This window comes from Chionomys nivalis, chromosome 6 (assembly GCF_950005125.1).
Source record: "Chionomys nivalis chromosome 6, mChiNiv1.1, whole genome shotgun sequence".
Lineage (NCBI taxonomy): Eukaryota > Metazoa > Chordata > Mammalia > Rodentia > Cricetidae > Chionomys > Chionomys nivalis.
Genome location: NC_080091.1, coordinates 11,424,940 through 11,444,108, shown reverse-complemented (window position 1 = coordinate 11,444,108; position 19,169 = coordinate 11,424,940). Strand labels below are relative to the sequence as shown.

At 49.3% G+C, this 19,169-nt stretch overlaps 1 protein-coding gene across 1 annotated transcript in view; it reads right to left on the bottom strand.

Moving 5' to 3' along the window:
- Positions 1–18,517, bottom strand: part of Catsperd (cation channel sperm associated auxiliary subunit delta) — a 53,225-nt gene extending 34,708 nt beyond the window's left edge. The window contains exons 1-6 of the mRNA XM_057771696.1: positions 18,470–18,517; positions 18,265–18,341; positions 17,166–17,238; positions 14,490–14,607; positions 10,587–10,651; positions 4,796–4,909 (exon numbers count right to left, since the gene is read on the bottom strand). Of these exons, the coding sequence (XP_057627679.1) occupies positions 4,796–4,909; positions 10,587–10,651; positions 14,490–14,607; positions 17,166–17,238; positions 18,265–18,341; positions 18,470–18,517 (495 nt within the window). The remainder of the gene's footprint in view (positions 1–4,795; positions 4,910–10,586; positions 10,652–14,489; positions 14,608–17,165; positions 17,239–18,264; positions 18,342–18,469) is intronic.
- Between the last annotated feature and the right edge of the window lie 652 nt (positions 18,518–19,169).

The following is a 19,169-nucleotide window of genomic DNA, read 5'->3' as shown; positions in this document are numbered from 1 at the left end:
TGCCTCTGAGGCCATTTTAGGCTACACGAGACCCTATGTTAAAAAACAATTAAAGCTGGGCAGTAGGTGGCATGCACCTTTAGTCCCAGCAACTCAGGAGGCAGAAGCAGGCGGATCTCTGTGAGTTCGACACCAACTTGGTTTGCAGCGTGGTTTCCTGTTCAGTTAGGACTGTTACACAGAGAAGCCCTATCTCAAACAAACAAACAAACACCCAACAAAAAGTAGGGTCTCTGTTTGATTAACCTAGTAGAGTGCCACCCTTGTGTCAGGATTCCCAAATACATCGGTTACATCCCTGTCTCTTTGACGAAGGACCTGATTTTAGCTAACAATCTAGTGTAATGCAGGGAGTATGGGGGCAGGCAGATGAGGTCCATCAAATGAATTCAACACAGGTGGGGCAGAGGCGGTCCCCAACTGCGACCCCCATCCAGGTGGGGCAGAGGCGGTCCCCAACTGCGACCCCCAAGGGGATAATAATACCCTAGGGGCACTCTGGCTAGAGATCAGGTTACAGCCTGTCTCTTGGCGGGTCTCTGTAAGGCTGCCTTTAAGTCAGTGAACTGAAAAACTTCAGGAAATAGTTGAGGATTGACAGGAAAATCGGCTCAGTTCCTAGGATGCCCCACAGGGGCCCTGAAACCCGGAGGGCAGCTCCTTGTGAGCTTTCCCTTTTCTCAGTTTTCCCCAGAGCGTTTGCAGAGAGGGCTCCTAACCCTCCAGGCAGAAGTCCTAGCGCTGGCCTTTAAGGTGTGTACCTTGGAAGAAATGAGAAAGTCTAAGCAAAAATATCAAATGCTGGTCAAGGCTATCCAACCGGACTCAGCAACAGCCTCTGGGGCTCAAGGACCACTGGGCCCCTGCTTCAAATGTGGTCAGGAAGGTCAGTGGGCCTGGGCTTGCCCTAATCCCCATGGGGCCCCTCAGGAACACTAGTCAGCTGATTGCACCCATGTACCTCATGGCACGGGGACATCAGACATAGACCACCTGCTAGCCGGCCTTCTGGGCCTAGCCGTGGACGACTGGACAGACCTGGCTCTCTTGACCAGACCACTGTCAGCTCTGACAGGGAGCCCCAGGTAGAAATCACGGTATCAGGGCGATCTATCTCCTTCCTCTTGGACACTGGTATTTTGGGGACCCATCTCCCCTTCTCGTCTCCCTGCCTTACCCACCTCTCAATTGCATTTTCAGGGGTGTTTCCTCTCGCTCGCTCCTTTTCCGTGGTGCCAACCTGTCCTGTGCCCTCACTGGGAAGGGATCTTTTAGGCAAAGTAGAAGCTTCTCTTTTTTGCTCCCCTCATTTGCCCGACCCCAGACTTGCCAGCGGCTCCTCTCCTCCTCCTAGACACCGACCCTACTGGTTCCTCTTTCAACCTACCAGGTAGACCCCCAAGTCTGGAACACCCCAAACCTCTCTGTTGCTAGACACCATTCCTCTGCTGTCGTTCAATTACAGGACTCATGTACGGGCAGCCGGTTCTAAACTCCGTCTCTCACTTAAACCCTCATTCCTCCCTGATAACCTGCTCGGCCCCTTACTCTATCACCTCCATTCCCTCCTATGGGTCTTTACTGACCACTCCCTATCCCGACCATGTGCCAACCCCTGCCCATCTCCAATCAGCATCTGGGAGGAAAACACCAGGGGAAAGCTTCACAGCCACGCAGTTACACACAGCCACACACAGCCACACAGTTACACACAGCCACACACAGCCACACACAGTTACACACAGCCACACACAGCCACACACAGTTACACACAGCCACACACAGCCACACACAGTTACACACAGCCACACACAGTTACACACAGCCACACACAGCCACACACAGTTACACACAGCCACACACAACCACAAAGCCACAGTTACACACAGCAACACACAACCACACAGCCACACACAACCACACAGCCACACACAGCCACACACAGTTACAGCCACACACAGTTACACACAGCCACACACAGCCACACACAGTTACACACAGCCACACACAACCACAAAGCCACAGTTACACACAGCAACACACAACCACACACAGCCACACACAACCACACAGCCACACACAGCCACACACAGCCACACACAACCATACAGCTACACAGTTACACACAGCCACACACAACCACACACAGCCACACAGCCACACACAGCCACAAAGCCACACAGCCACACAGTTACACACAGCCACACAGACACACATAGCCACACAGCCACATATAGCCACACAGACACACACAGACACACACAACCACACACACAGACACACAACCACACAGACACACACAACCACACACAGCCACACAGCCACACACAGCCACAAAGCCACACAGCCACACAGTTACACACAGCCACACAGACACACATAGCCACACAGCCACATATAGCCACACAGACACACACAGACACACACAACCACACACACAGACACACAACCACACAGACACACACAACCACACAGACACACACAACCACACACAGCCACACACAACCACACACAGCCACACACAGTCACACACAACCACACATAGCCACACAGACACAGACACACACAGACACAGAGTAAGTAAAAAAGAAAGACACTTAAAATAATGAAAGGTAGCCGGGCGGTGGTGGCGCACGCCTTTAATCCCAGCACTCGGGAGGCAGAGGCAGGCGGATCTCTGGGAGTTCGAGACCAGCCTGGTCTACAAGAGCTAGTTCCAGGACAGGCTCCAAAGCCACAGAGAAACCCTGTCTCGAAAAAGCAAAAAAAAAAAAAAGAAAAAAACAAACAAACAAACAAAAAATAATGAAAGGTAAAAGCCCAGAGGCAAAATGGAGTTAAAGAGAAAGGGTACAGGTTGAGTTAGAAAAGCCGGCTAGAAACAACCAAGCTAAGATTGGGCATTCATAAGTAAGACTATGTCTCTTTGTATTTATTTGAGAGCTTGGTGGCAGATACCCAAAGAGTAAAAACAAACAAACAAGACCTTGGGGAACACGTCACAACTTAAATCACAGCAACCTCTCACAGAAAGGTTCGAGGCCTTCACATGCTTCCGCTCTCCTGTCCTGTACCTCACTCACTTCTCGTCAGAGGGCAGCCGGCCGGCGTCAGAGGGCAGAGGGCAGCCGTGGAGAGCAGCCGTCCTGGCATTACCAGGCATCAGAGGACAGCCATCTTGGCAGTAGAGCCAGCAGGTACCTTGAACTGAGACTTTCCAGCCTCCAGAATCATGAGAAATGAGTTTCTGTTCTGTGCTTCTCAGCCTTTTGTGGGCTCTGTTTCTCATCTATCGTCCACTCCCAGGTGTGTTGTTATAGCAACCATAGACTCTAAGACAGGTACATCTTGGGGTCCTGATGGACACAGCTTTTGTTTCTATCTTTTTCCTAATGTATAGGTGTTTTAGCTGCATGCGTGTCTGCAGCACGGATTCTATTGGCCTTAATAAAAACCTAGAGTCAGATATCAGGGTAAATGCTGAAGATCAGAGAGACAAACAAGCTGCAGACAGACCTTACCTTGCCAACTGCTCACCCAAAAGGGGCCAAGCTCCTGTCTCCACCCTGCCTTCCCACTTCCTCTCTGCCCAGCCATATCTCTTCCTGTTTCTTCCTCCTGTGCCGGGATCAAGAGTGTGTGCCACCACTGCCTGGCCTCCATGTTTAACTAGTGACTAGCTCTGCCCTCTGATCTTCAGGCAAACTTTATTTGTTAGAGCATAAATAAAAAAATCACCACAGCACACCAAATGCCTGAGGTCAGAAGAGGGTGGCGGATCTCCTGGGACTAGAGGATTGATGGATATGAGCCCTCCGTGGGTGCTGGAAATTGAACCTGTTCTCTGGAAGAACAGCCAGTGTACCTGTGTGTGTGTGTGTGTGTGTGTGTGTGTGTGTGTCTGTCTGTCTGTCTTTAAACCCTGACTTGAAGTCCTATATTTCTTGCCTGGTCCCAGGCTCACGCAGTCAGGTAATCCTCCTGCCGCGCATGCTGCAGTGGCTATGACTACAGGTGCTTCATGCCCAAGCCTGTTCATTTTTGTTTCTGGTTTTTTTTTTGTTTGTTTGTTTTTGTTTGTTTGTTTTGTTTTTTGAGACAGGGTTTCTCTGTGCAGCTCTAGCTGTCCTGGAACTCGTTCTGTAGACCAGGCTGGCCTCCAACTCACAGAGATTCATCTCCCTGCCTCTGCCTCCCGAGTGCCGGGATGAAAGGGGTGCGCCACTGTCCACTGGGAAGCCTGTCAGTTTTCAGTCAGCATGTATCAATTGCACGCAGCCCTTTCCTCCATGTCCACGCTACTCTTTACGTCCCCATCACCCTCTCTTGGCCCATCCCAGTGATCACCATCCTCTTTCTAACTTCACACTTCTGGTTTAGGTGACTCCCTCAGTCCGGGTCTCCGCTGCTCTGGTGAACAGGATGACCAAAAGCAGCCCAGGAGAGGAGAGGGCTTATCTCACTGGATAGTGGCTGCTCCTCACAGCTCACGCAGCTGCCAGAGCGCAGAGACCTTCTACATCTATGGCATCAACCGTCATGCAAGAAAACGCCTCACAGGCTCATCTGGCAGAGGGTTTTCTCAATGACTCTAGGCTGTGCCAGGTGATCCGATGAGTTCCATCGGGCCGGCCTGCAGGAGTGTGACTTACAGGAGCCACTGACTATGGCCACAGTACCGAAGCAGGTGACCCTCCTTGTCCTCAGCATTAATCACCCACTGAGCCAGGAGGGTGGGGCCTCCCCAGAGCCACCTACACTTCAGGCTTCTGACTCCCTTTCCCCAGCCACTTACCAGAATGTCACTGTTCATGTCCTGGAACGAGAATCCTCCGTTGTCAGAGAAGTATATTTTGGTCTCAGGCAGCGAGCCGCCACGAAAATACACAAAAATCCTATTTGCTAATTCCTGGGGGAAGGAACACACGGAAGACGTAACAAGAATGTTCAATGCTCATTGGGTGGAGAGCCTGCCAAGAGTGCAGGAGGCCCTGGCTGTTACCGCTAGCACCACAGAAACCCAGTTGCTGGCGTATGCCCACATCTTGAAGCTTGGGAAGGAGGCCAGGAATTCTAGGTCCTCCTTGGCCATACCTGAGGATGACTTCCAGTGACCTATCCTCAGGCATCCAATCCGAAAACGGGACGACTTTGAGCTTACATGGGTACCTATATACAAGGACCCACAGGGGCCTTCTGCTCCCACCCCCACAGAGACGCGGGCTCACCACTTGGGTTACCGTATGCGCCCCATAGCTAGTGCGGTCACGTGACTGAGGCAGAGCTACGGTCTCACCACTTGGGTTACCCTCCGCACCCCATTTAGCTAGTGGGGTCACCTGACTGAGGCAGAGTGCTGGGCACAATGTTGCTTTTAACAGTCGAAAGGGGAAACAACCAAATTACTCAGCACTTAGAGGGGTGTGGGACCGATGCCCACCCAGAACTGAGCGGGTCTCTGATGCAGACGAGAGCTGCAAGGCTGTTCTGCCATGCTCACATTCAATGCCCCCCAGGTTCATCTGTCTCAACACTTCGTCCCCAGGTGTCAGACCTGCTTGGGAAGGCATGGGGTGGGCTTTGAGGCCAGAGCAGGCACGGTTAGCTTTCTCTCTGTCTCTGTCTCTGTCTCTCTCTCTCTCTCTTTCTCTTCCTCACTCCCTCTCCCTCCTTCTCCCTCTCCTGCCTGTTGATAAGGAGCTCTCACCTGCCGCTCCAGCACCGTGCCTGCCCACCGCCATGCTCCCACCCTGACGGTCTTGGACTCACCCTCTGAACGTGTGAACCCCAACAAACTTTTCTGTAAATGCCTTGGCCGTGGTATCTCATGCCAGCAATAGGACAGTAACTGCTGCGGCATATTCCTCTACACTCTGTGAATATATGTCACTATGATTGGTTAAATAAAGAAGCCGACTGGCCCAAAGCTGAACAGGATAAGGTTAGGAGGGGGAACCAGACTAAGGGCTCCGGGAAGAGGGGCGGAGTCTGGAGTCACCAGCCACAGAGAGGAAACAGGAGGTGCAGGATGCGAAGCTGTGCTGCCACGTGGCGGTGTAGCTGGATATAAATGGGTTAATTTAAGTTGTAAGAGGTAGCTAGTAACTGAAGGGGTTAAACTCTCCCGCTTTTACACCTGAATTTAGGGTTCAGTTCTCTGAGAGGGACAAACAGGCATCTCTTCCAACAAAGCGCCATTTATCAACAGATTACATTCAGGGTCAAGGGGGCGCCACAGTGTCCCAAGAACAAGCCCTAGGCCCCCTCTTCTGAGTCATGTCCGGACTTGCTCACGCTTGTGCCCAAAGATAAAACCTCAGCCTCTGAGGAGCGCACTGGTACAGCTGATGCTTAACCAGCCGTGCGTTTCAGGAGACCTCACCGTCCCAGGAACTGCCCCAGGGTCGGTGCCACTCCCTGCAGGTGAATGACCTCGCACACGCAGGCGCACTAAATACATGCAACTTGCTGATCTCACGTGTGAATGGTGGCCTCGTATGGGAACGCTCACAGACCCAACAGTCCCAAGCTTGAGCCATTGCCGAGCATTTATAGAATTAATATGAAGTCTCTGGGTCGGTTATTTGGAACTGGCGGCGAGAAAGAAAAGTCCGCCTACAAACTATGACAAATTGTTAAAACAATTGTTACAGTGACAGGTGATCTCTAAGACTGGTGATCTCTAAGACTGGTGATCTCTAAGACGGGTGATCTCTAAGACGGGTGATCTCTAAGACGGGTGATCTCTAAGACGGGTGATCTCTAGGACGGGTGATCTCTAGGACGGGTGATCTCTAGGAGGCCGAGTGTGCCTATCAGCGGGCTGAATGAAGGACAATTCTGTGGAGATGGACATTTCTGGACAATAGCTCCCTCTGCATAGGTCACTGAAGAGTCCAAGAATAAGAAAATAAAAATATAGATTCCACAAATAAGAATGTAGAGGAGAACGAGAACAGACTCTCAGCAGCTCTCTCAGCAGATCAAGGATCATTCGTTCACAGTAAGCTGTTTTCTCAGATGTTTGGGAAGCTTAGGTCATTTTACAACTGGCTGTTTTATTTACAAGGCCAGAGCTTCTCCCTACAAATTGAGAGTGGTGTCCTGGTCATCCTTGATAAATGACAGATGTGAACTGAGTTAACCTTTAGGAGACAGAGATATGTGACCTTTGGGTCAGACACTGTCTCCGTTATGGACAACTGGCGCCGGAACAGGATATCTGTGGGTTGCATCTGGTCATGAGAAAACATTTAGCCCTCTAGGGTACCTTATCAAAACTGTCCGATTGCTATGCTCCCCGATGCTGTCCCCAGGATGACCTAAGCATCCCTTTCCCGTCACTGTCCACTGTCCACTGACAGACTGTATCTGGGTCCTGGCTAACCCAAACCACCCGCGTCAGCTCAGAGACCCCCAAGCAGTGGGCTTTCACACAATCCCCACACGAATCCCCGTCCAGTCCTGCTGTTTACTTTCCTGGGGCCATGCTCTGGTTCAGGGGCTTCACTGCGCCTCCCTTACTTACATGCTTTCTCCATGATTTACTTTCGGGGGATTCAGTGACCTCTCCTCCCAAGTAAAAATATTGAAAGTAAAATCCAGCAGTGAGTTATAAGAAATAGCATTAGGTGTGTTGTGAGCTCCCCACAGAGTTCCGGCCTCTGCAGCTGTAGTAAGGTCTGGACCTCTCAGCTTGCCCCTGGGCTGAATCACCATAGGCAGTTGTCACGGGACTGTGCCACTCCTCAGAAAGGGAGAAATTTTGAGCCACGGGACACAAGGGTTTGTGTCCTGATACAGTGGGATGGGTACTCAGGAAGGGCCCTCCCTGAAAACCCACCTTGTGAGAAACTCACTGGCAAGGAAAGGGTGTCAGGACATCAAAGCCCTTGTCTTACTGTCGGCAGAAGTTTCTGTCCTGCCTGCTAGTTCCCAAATAACCACACTGAGGCTTATTAAATATAAAAGCTTGGAGGCTCATTGCTAACTAGCTCTTACAACTTAAATTAACCCGTTTCTATTGATCTATGTATTGCCACATGGCTCGTCCTGTCTTGATCCCTGTCTTCTGAAGACTTCTCTGACTCCACCCTTCTTCTTCCCAGAATCCTTGGTTTGGCTGTCTCGCTAAGCCAGTTGGTTCTTTACTAACCAATGAGAGGTATACATATTCACAGGGTTCTGAAGGGCTGTCCCACAGTATGGGACACCACGTTGGCAGCTCCGTTTGCCTCTTCTCTAGGCTGATGCCAGACTTTGCAAGGTTCAAATAAAATCAATTGCTTCGCCTGCCCAGTGCTCTCAACACGACCTTGGGATCATCATTTCCGATGTAAACGAGGTTTCGGCTTCCCACTACATCCTGTGCTGAGCTGCCCCATGCACCTGACTGCACTCCTTCCCACCGTTTCCACCCGGTATGAACCTGCCCTCAGGAGTCTCTAATGCCAGCTTCACTGGTATGGTTCCTGACCACAGGCTGTGATCAAACCTGTTTGCATGCGCTCTCTCTCTTGTTCCCTCCCTCTCTCTCTTGTTCCCTCCCTCCCCCTCCCTCCCTCCCCCTCCCTCCCTCTCTCTCTTGCTCCCTCCCCCTTCCCTCCCTCCCACTCTCTCTCTTTCTCCATCCCTCCCTCCCTCCCTCCCTCCCTCCCTCCCTCCCTCTCTTGCTCCCTCCCCCCTCCCTCCCCCTCCCTCCCTCCCTCTTTCTCTCTCTCTCTCTCTCTCTCTCTCTCTCGCTCCCTCCCTCCCCCTCCCTCCCCCTCCCTCCCTCCTCCCTCCTCCCTCTCTCCCTCTCTCCCTCTCTCCCTCCCTCCCTCTCGTGCATACGTTGTGGAGGTTGAAGACAACTCTGTGGAGGTGATTCTCTTCCCCACCTTGATGTGGTTTTCTGGAACCCAGCTCAGGTGTCAGTCTTGGGTAGCACCTTACGCACTGAAACACTTGGCTGGTCTTTGCTCTTGGTTTTTGTTTTGTTGGTTTGTTTTTTCTTTTATCTGTTTAATTTTTTTTTTTGAGGTTCTCACTGTTTGCCAAGATTAGTCAGTCTCAAAGTCATGGCTATCCTCCTGCCTCAGCTTTCTGAGTACTGAGATTGCAGGAGTGGGGCACCAACCCTAGTTTCAATTAACTTTAAAAAAATTTTTTTGAGTCAGGCAGTGATGGCACAAGCCTTTAGTCCCAGCACTCAGGAGGCAGAGGCAGGCAGATCTCTGTGAGTTCAGGCTAGCCTGGTCTAAGCGAGAGTTCCAGAACAACTAGGGGCATACAGAGAAACCTTGTCTCAAATAAATAAATAAATAAATAAATAAGTGTGTGTATGACTTTTTAAAAGTTATTGGGGAAGAGAGCCTACAGGCGTGCACACTGCCACCCCTTGAAGCTGTTGGGTGTTGCATAAAAGCCTCATGCCAGATGTGAGGGGCTTCCACATGAGCCATTGCTCAGGGAAGCCCTGAGGCCCCAAACAATACTGGCTTCTTGGTCATCTACTAGACCTAGCTGACGTGATCCTGTTGCAGAAGATTCCACACACCTTGGTCACAGATTGAGAACAAATTAACGGGAAGCTTCCTTCCTGCTGGCGGCTTTCACTGCCAGGAAGCGCTAGGCAGGTGCGGTGGGAGAATAAACATCAGAGGGCTTGCCCAGGTATGCCATGCCACCCCCACCCGTGAGAGACCCTCAGGGCAGGAGGAGGGACTCCAAGCCTGAACTTCTAAATCCTACAGGAAACTCTGGGTCACAAGCCTGTGGGACCCCAATACTATCCTTTAGCTCCACTGACAACATCCAAACATATGTTTCTATCAAAGCCAAATAAACACTGTTCGCAGGCAGCCATTTACAGAGGGCACCAGGTGCTGAGAACAAGGGGCAGGACGCTCACACCCCCTCCGGGCACAGCAGGGCAGCAGGCATGGGAAAGCTGAAAGATCGGCTGACCACCTTCCAGGATGACAGCCACTGCAGTGTGGACCTGAGATGGGGCTTGAGCCATCCTGCCTAGTGTTGACCACCAGCTGGGTGCTAAGGGACAATCTCTCTCTCTCTCTCTCTCTCTCTCTCTCTCTCTCTCTCTCTCTCTCTCTCTCTCTCTCTCTGCCTGTCTCTCTCTCTCTGCCTGTCTCTCCCAGCCCTTGATAGTTCTAGGTAACCCTGGCTAGTCTAGGCCTTAGTATGAACACCAGACCAGCCTGGACCTCACAGCTCACATCTGCCTGCCTCCAGCCCCAGACTTACCTGTCTATTACACAAACAACTGTGTCGGGCAGTGTAAGGGAGTGCTCAGGTCACGCCTGTGCTCCTAGCTTCTTAGAGGTGGAGACAGGAGGATCAGGAGTTGAAAGTCATATTTGGCCTGGGTTATACGAGACCCTTCCTCAAAAACCAAGAAAGCATCCGCACACACAACAATAAAGGAAGATGCACTTTCAGCCTGGTTGGCTGGTCAATCCCAGCCTTCCTCTGAGTATGGGTAAGGGACACCACCTATGGCTACCTCTACTCTGGGTTCCTAGGTCATTTCTAAGTATTTGCACTTAGAATCGAATGTTCTATTTAAATGAAAGATTCCAACTTACCAGGCAAAATCTGTTATTGTAACAACAACTGTCGCCACTAATATGTGAGACAGGAGTTTTTACACCTGGAAGGAAGATAAGTTAAAAGAGTTACATTGTAAATATGTGTGCGTGCGTGTGTGCATGCGTGTGTGCACGGTGTAGGTGCCTGAAGTGGCCAGGAGAGGACATTGTTCCCTGGAGGTGGAGCCATAGGCAGCTGTGACTTTTCTTTCTGTTTTTGAGACAGGATCTCAGCGACCTACAACTGACTAGCCATCCCTGGTTGACATGCAAATTCTGAAACTTTCTGCTTTCACATCCCAAATGCTGGGCTGAGAGTCCTGCGCCAACACACCTGGCTGTATATTTTGAATTCTCCAAAGTTAAGTGTTAGGCCAGGCATGGTAGCACCTGCTGGGTAGTTTATGACTTAAGGCTGAGGCAGAAGGATTGTGAATCTGAGGCCTGCCTGCCCTATGGAGTTATGTCCTTCTCAGAACAACACAGGGGCTGGAAAGATGACTCAGTGGTTAGAAAACCACAGCTCTCACAGAAGAGACCCTTACGGAAGCTCACAGATTTCTGTGACTCCAGTTCCAGGGGACCCTGAAGTTGGAGTTTTCCTTTGGCTACCAACCAGCCCCCCAAAAAGACATGGAGACTTATTATTAATTATGAATGCTCAGCCTTAGCTTAGGTTTGTCCACTAGCTCTTATAACTTAATTTAACCTGCTTTGCCTCAGGACTTTTTACCTTTCCTTCATTCTGGGTGTCCTGCTTCCCTGCTTCTTCCATGTCTGACTGGCTTGCCCCTAGCATCTCCCTAATGTCTCTCTTTTATCTTCAGCCTAAATTCTTCCTCTTCGTCCTTACTCTCCCTGCCTGGAAGTCTCACTTATACCTCCCTTGCTGTTGGCCATTTGGCTTTTTATTAGACCAGTCAGGTGCCTTAGGTAGGCAAGGTAAGACAGTGAGCACATCTTTAAAAATTAAACAAATGGGGGCTGGAGAGATGGCTCAGCGGTTAAGAGCATTGCCTGTTCTTCCAAAAGTCCTAAATTCAATTCCCAGCAACCACATGGTGGCTCACAACCATCTGAAATGAGATCTGATGCCCTCTTCTGGCCTGCAGGCAGACACACAGACAGAATACTGTATACATAATAAATAAATAAATATAAAAAAATTTAAATAAATGCGGCACATCTTTCCAAAGCTCAACAAATATTCCAAAGCAGGACCTGGCGCCCCCTCCTGGCCTGTATGGGCACTGTGCACAGACAGACAGGCAAACACTAATACAATACAATAAAAAGGAAAAAACCCACCAAACTTTGGAATGGGGCTGCGGCTCAGGGCAGAGGTCCTACAGAGCATGCACAGGCCACAGGTTCCACCTCGGCACAACATAAACCATACATGGTGGCACCATTCCTGCCGCCCCAGCACTGCAGAGAAGGGGGAGGGGACCATCAACTCAAGGTCATTCTGGCTATTTAACTGGGGTGAGGCCTGTCTGTGCTACACGAGTCCCTGTCTCCAAAACAAAACCAGACCGCTAGGACAGAGAGAACCTGAGCAAACAAGCTCCACCAGGGGCAGAAACCAGGAGCAAACCCAGTCCTGGGAGACAACCCAGTCCTGGGACACTGGCAGACCAGGAGTAAGCCAACGACCTGACTGAGAGCCTGCAATCTCCACCGGAACCGGAGTGGGACTGAACCAGCTACCTAGGACACAGAGAGAACAAGCTCCATGAGGAGCAGAAGCCAGGAGCAAACCCAGTCCTGGGACAAGGGTGGAACAGGACTGAGCCAGCGACCAGATCTAGACTCAGCGATCGCCATCACAACAGGTCCAACTCCAAGCCTGGGACTTCTGCAGGGGGGATCCAGACCAAGATTTATAGAAACAGATCAAAGCCAGCAGCCTAAGCCAAAGTAGGCCTGAGACAGCAAACTCCAAGGGAGCAGAGCCAAGCACAGGAGCACTGAGCTATCTGCAGGAACAGGAATAACCAATGGGGTAACTACAACTGTGGCACTGACTGTACCATGAGGAACGACCATCTGAGCTTTGGATTCACTGGCACCTAGAAGATTATTCAACAGAATCTCAGACAGCCCCAACCACACCTATTAGAGGAAAAGATGAGTAGAAAAGGTAAGATCACACGCTACACCACAAAGAGTAACATAATACCAGTAAAACCTAAAGACCCTATAACAGCAAGACCTGAACAACCAAATATGGATGAACCAGAAGAAAATGATCTAAAAAATAACCTTAAGGGAATGTTTGAAATTCTTAAAGATAAAGTGAGAAATTACCTTAAAGAAATGGAGGAAAAAACAAACAAAAATTGAAAGATTTCAGCAAATCACTAAAGGAAAACCAAGAAAAAGAACTCAAACATATAAAATAAACTATTCAGGACTTGAAAACTGAGATAGAAAAACATAAAGAAAACACAAGCTGAAGGAATTATAGAAACAAAAATCATGAGAAAAAGATCAGGAACCACAAATGCAAGCATGAACAACAGAATACAAGAGATGGAAGAGAGAATCTCAAGCGTTGAAGATAAAATAGAGGAAATAGACTCATCAGTTAAAGAAAACATTAAATCTAACAAAAGCTTAACCCAAAATATCCATGAAATATGAGACTCCATAAAAAGGACAAATCTTAAACAATAGGTATAGAAGAGGAGAAGAAAGAAGTTCAACTCAAAGGCACAGAAAATTTATTTAACAAAATCATAGAAGAAAACTTTCCCTACCTAAAGAAAGATATGCCTATGAAGATACAAGAAGCTTACAGAACACCAAATAGACTGAATCAAAAAAAAAAAAAGTCCTCTCACCACATAATAATCAAAACACTAAACATTCAGAAGGTTATGGTCAAGCATTATGCAGACATTAAGAGACCATGGATGCCAGCCTAGACTATGATACCAAGCAAAACTGTCGATCACCATAGAAGGACAAAACAAGATATTCCACGACAAATCTAGATTTCACCACTACCTAGCCACAAACCCAGCCCTACACAAAATACTAGAAGGAAAACGCCAACCCAAGAAAGATGCCTACCCCAACAAAAATACAGACAATTTATGATCTCATGACAGCAAATCCCAAAAGAGAAAAATGCACAAATTAACATCACCAACAATGAAAACTAAATTAACAAGAGATAGCAACCACTGGTCATTAATATCCCTTAATGTAAATGGACTCAACTCACCCATAAAAAGGCACAGGCTAAAAGATTGGATACGAAAACAGAATCCATCCCTCTTCTGCATACAAGAAATGCATCTCAGCCTCAAAGACAGACATCGTCTCAGAGTAAAAGGTTGGGAAAAAATACCAATCAAATGGACCTAAGAAACAAGCTGGTGTAGCTATCCTAATATCTAACAAAATAGACTTCAAGCTAAAATCAGTCAAAAGAGACAAAGAAGGACACTTCATATTAGTCACAGGAAAAATCCATCAAGAGGAAATTTCAATACTGAACATCTATGCCCCAAATACAAGGGCACCCTCATATGTCAAAGAAACACTTCTAAAGCTTAAATCATAATTAAACCCCACACACTAATAGGGGGAGACGTCAACACTCCCCTCTCACCACTGGACAGGTCAATCAGACAAAAAATGAACAGAGAAATAAGAGAACTAACAGATGTTTTGACTCAAATGGACTTAACAGACATCTATAAAATATTCCATCCAAACAGAAAAGAATATACCTTCTTCTCAGCACCTCATAGAACTTTCTCAAAAATTGACCACATACTCGGTAACAAAACAAAACCAGACCAAGTTCAGCAAAGGAACAGGGACATCACAGAGGTCACGGGGCTGTAGGGGGCGGGGGACATGCTTCAGGCATGGGGGACCACTAACCGTGAGTTTCACTCCAGCTGTCCGTGCGGTAATTGTAAATGCAGACTTTCCTATTCACCACAAACAGTAGGATTGAACCAGGAGCAAAGAATGCGCTTGTAACCGATGGCAATCCTGTCTAAGAATAAAGACAGACACTGTGACATGGAGTTACTCACACACAAAGCAAATTCAACATTTTTTTGTTTTGTTTTGGTTTTGCGAGACAGGGTTTCTCTGTGTAGCCCAGGCTATCCTGGAACTCGCTCTGTAGACCAGGTTGGTCTTGATCTTAGAGATCCACCTGCCTCTGCCTCCCAAGTGCTAGGATTAAAAGTGTGCACCACCACTGCCTGGTACAAATTCAACTTTTAAAAAGGTTCACTATTTGTATTTATGTGTATCTGGCACATGCCTTTGGGCATATCAGAGGCCAGAAGAGGGTGTCAGACCCCTGGAGCTGGAGTAGCGGTGGTTGTGAGCCACATGTGGGTGCTGAGGATTGAGCCCAATGCTCTAACCACCAAGCTTCCTCTGATCTCCTATTCCGAGGTCAGGTCTCACAGAACCTGGAGTTCTCTGTTTGGCTGGTGCTCAGAGCTCCACGTCCCATCCTCTCTCTGCCTCTGCATACTCTGGTGTACCTTTGCACGCCACACTTCTCCATGTCCTCTGCAAACTACGCTTCTCTGTGGACTCTCGTGGTTTGCAGACCACGCTTCTCCGTGGACTCTGCACACCACACTTCTCCATGTCCTTTGCACACTACGCTTCTCCGTGGACTCTGGTGGTTTGCAGACCACACTTCTGCATGGACTCTGGTGGTTTGCAGACATGGCCTCACTTACTCACAGAGCCATCTCCTCAGTCAGTAACTCACTTGTTTCTTCCTCATTGGGAACTGGATCTACAACTGGCCAGATGCTGAGTTAGGAAGGCAAAGCTGGGCTCTGCCAACCTGTGTGCCTCCTTTTCTCTCTCTCAGCAGGAACTCCCCTGGGAGACTGCAGAGAGGCTCAGTGGTCATGAGCACAAGTCACTCCTGCAGGTGGCAGAGATTGGGTTCCGAGCACCCACAGAGGCACACAACCACCTTTTACTCCAGTTCCAGGGGATGCAGTGCACACCCCGGGTCTCCTTGAAGACAAGACTTGCATGTAGTGTACAGACAGACATGCAGACAAAACACCATATGCATAAAAGAAAAATAAACAAAATCTCAAATAAACATTTTTAAGGGAAGGGGAACAAAAAAGGAGGAAGGTTGAAAACTACGAGGATGAGAGAAAAACAAGGGAAAGAAAAGGAAACAAGGGGGAAGAGAAGGAGAGGGGAGAGGAGAGCAGGTGGGGAAAGAGGAGGGGAAAGAGAAGGGAAGGGAAAGGGAAGGGAGTGGAGAGGAGGTGAGGGAGAGGAGGGGGAAGAGGAGGGTAGGGAAGGAGAGGGGAGAGGAGGGAAGGGTAGAATGAAATGATGGAATGAAAGCCCCCTCTTCTGGCTTCCTGTGACTCAACATCTTGGAGGGTATCCTGTAAAGGCCTAGCGGCTGACAGACCTAAAACCCACAGTTACCTCTGAGTCCAATTCCTTTGCAGTCACAACTGGATAAGAGTCTGCCATCATCGTCATAGCTGGGGAAGAGTCTACGGTCATTGTCACAGCTGGGGAAGAGTCTATGGTCATTGTCACAGCTGGGGAAGAGTCTATGGTCATTGTCACAGCTGGGGAAGAGTCTACCATCATTGTCACAGCTGGGGAAGAGTCTATGGTCATTGTCACAGCTGGGGAAGAGTCTACGGTCATTGTCACAGCTGGGGAAGAGTCTACCGTCATTGTCACAGCTGGGGAAGAGTCTACCAACATTGTCACAGCTGGGGAAGAGTCTACCGTCATTGTCACAGCTGGGGAAGAGTCTACCAACATTGTCACAGCTGGGGAAGAGTCTACCGTCATTGTCACAGCTGGGGAAGAGTCTACCGTCATTGTCACAGCTGGGGAAGAGTCTACCGTCATTGTCACAGCTGGGGAAGAGTCTACCATCATTGTCACAGCTGGGGAAGTGTCTACCATCATTGTCACAGCTGGGGAAGGGTCTAACATCACTGTCACAGCTGGGGAAGAGTCTACGGTCATTGTCACAGCTGGGGAAGAGTCTACGGTCATTGTCACAGCTGGGGAAGAGTCTACCATCATTGTCACAGCTGGGGAAGAGTCTACGGTCATTGTCACAGCTGGGGAAGAGTCTACGGTCATTGTCACAGCTCAGGAAGTGTCTACGGTCATTGTCACAGCTGGGGAAGGGTCTAACATCATTGTCACAGCTGGGGAAGAGTCTATGGTCATTGTCACAGCTGGGGAAGGGTCTACGGTCATTGTCACAGCTGGGGAAGAGTCTATGGTCATTGTCACAGCTGGGGAAGTGTCTATGGTCATTGTCACAGCTGGGGAAGGGTCTACAGTCATTGTCACAGCTGGAGAAGAGTCTAACATCACCGTCACAGCTGGGGAAGTGTCTATGGTCATTGTCACAGCTGGGGAAGGGTCTACGGTCATTGTCACAGCTCAGGAAGTGTCTATGGTCATTGTCACAGCTGGGGAAGTGTCTACGGTCATTGTCACAGCTGGGGAAGGGTCTACGGTCATTGTCACAGCTGGGGAAGGTTCTAACATCACCGTCACAGCTGGGGAAGTGTTTACCGTTAAATGCTTTGGAATGGCAAGTGGCGGGAGGCTGCTCTCAAAGTTGTCCATCGTTAGGAAAATTAGCCTCCTGTGACCAACAAAAAGGTAGAGTCAGCTTCTCAGGTTGGACAAGCCTAAAACCATCTCCTTCCACGTTCCCTGCCACCCCAGGGTCTCCCAGAATAATGTTTTACTGTGTCTGCCTGATTTTTTTTTCCAATTGCATAGAGACACAATAGCCACCAATGAAATAAGGCAGGTGTGGCATTGCACTGCCTGCTGTCTTAGGTCTTTGGAGACTAGGCCTGAGGATCAAGAGTTTCAGGCTAGCCTGGGCCACATGAGACCCAGTCCCGAAAAACTAGCAAACAGATAAACAAAGAAATAAACATGTTAACAACCAGTGACCAGCAGTGGTGGTGCACCCTGCAATCCACTCTGGCACTCTGGAGGCTGAGGCCCGTGGGTGCTGCAGGCTTGAGGGGTTCCTGGGAAACCGAATCAGAGTCTGTCTATAAAAAAAGAACATGGTGCTGGGTGAGGTGCCGCACGCGTTTAGTCCCAGAATTCGGGAGACAGGGGCAGGCAGATCTCTGTGAATTCAAGGCCAGACTAGTCTGCAGAGTGAGTTGTAGGACAGCCAGGGCTACACAGAGAAACTCTGTCTTGAAGAAACAAAACAAAGCCCAGAGTATTAAGATGGGGCAGGGTGGTTAACATGCTTGCCACCAAGCCTGACCACCCAAGTTTTATTCCCAGAACTAACAGTATGGAAAGAGAGAAACGACTCCCACAAATTGGCCTCTGACCTTTACATAGGAGGTATGTACACTCAATAAATGCACAATAAGTACACAAACAAATCAATGTAATTTAAAAATGTTTAAGCGTGACTGGTGGAAGCCACGGGCTTGGCATATCGTCCCCTGAGTGGCAAGATTTTGTCTGTGCTCGGGTCTTTCTATGTCCATACCCAGCCCAGCTAGGGTTCTCTGTGGGCCACAGACTAACAATTTGGGCCAGAGTTGGTTGGGTTTTGAAAAATGAGAGACAGGGGAAGGGAAGGGAGAGGGAGAGGGCAGAGAAGGGGAAAGTAGGCAGGGAAGCAACTCACCCGAGGTACAGGGCAATGTTACTATTGCAGAAGTTCCTGAGCACGTTTGTGTTGAGAAAGTCGTAGGATAGTATGACCTGCAGACACACAGACCTGTCAGTCAGGACCTCAGCCTGGGCCACCGAGGTCAAGAGAAGGAAAAGATAACACCAGGAACACCTGTTACACAGCCACAGGGAACAGTGATATGCGAGGAACCACCTACCCCATCAGGTGGTGGACTGGAACCGAACATCTTTCTGGTCCTCACCATGCGCTGCCTAGAGGGATTGAGACATAGAAACCATCATGCTCTGACATCTCATTTATTCTATTTTTAAATATTTTTCTTGTGTGGGTGTTTTGGCTGTATATCACTGAGCTCCGCGTGTATGCAGTGCCCAAAGTGGCCAACAGGGAGTGTCAGGTCCCCAGCTGTGTGGGTGCTGGGAACTAAACCTGGGTCCTCTGTAAGAGCGCTAACTGCTCAGCCATCATGGCCTCTCCCACCATGCCGTCCCTGGACATACTGCACGGTATGTAATCTTCGAGAGTTCTGGGAGTGCTTCAGCCAACTCCTGCACAGTCCCCTGAGCAGTGTGGCAGCTGCCAGGGTGCCGTGGCTCAGTCAGCCGATGCCTACCACACAAGTGGGAGGCAGAGACAGGAGAATCCAGAGACTCCAGGGCTCACACAAAAGAGTGGGTCAGTGAGATGGCACACTACATGAAGGAGCTTGCTGCGAAGGAGGCAATCTGAGTTTGGTCCGGGTGAAGAGAATGACACCTGCAAGTTTTCTTCTGACTTCACATACATGCACATACACAAACACAGACACACAGAGAAACACACACAGACATACACAGACACCCACACACAGACATACACAGACACATAGACACACAGACACCCACACACAGACATAC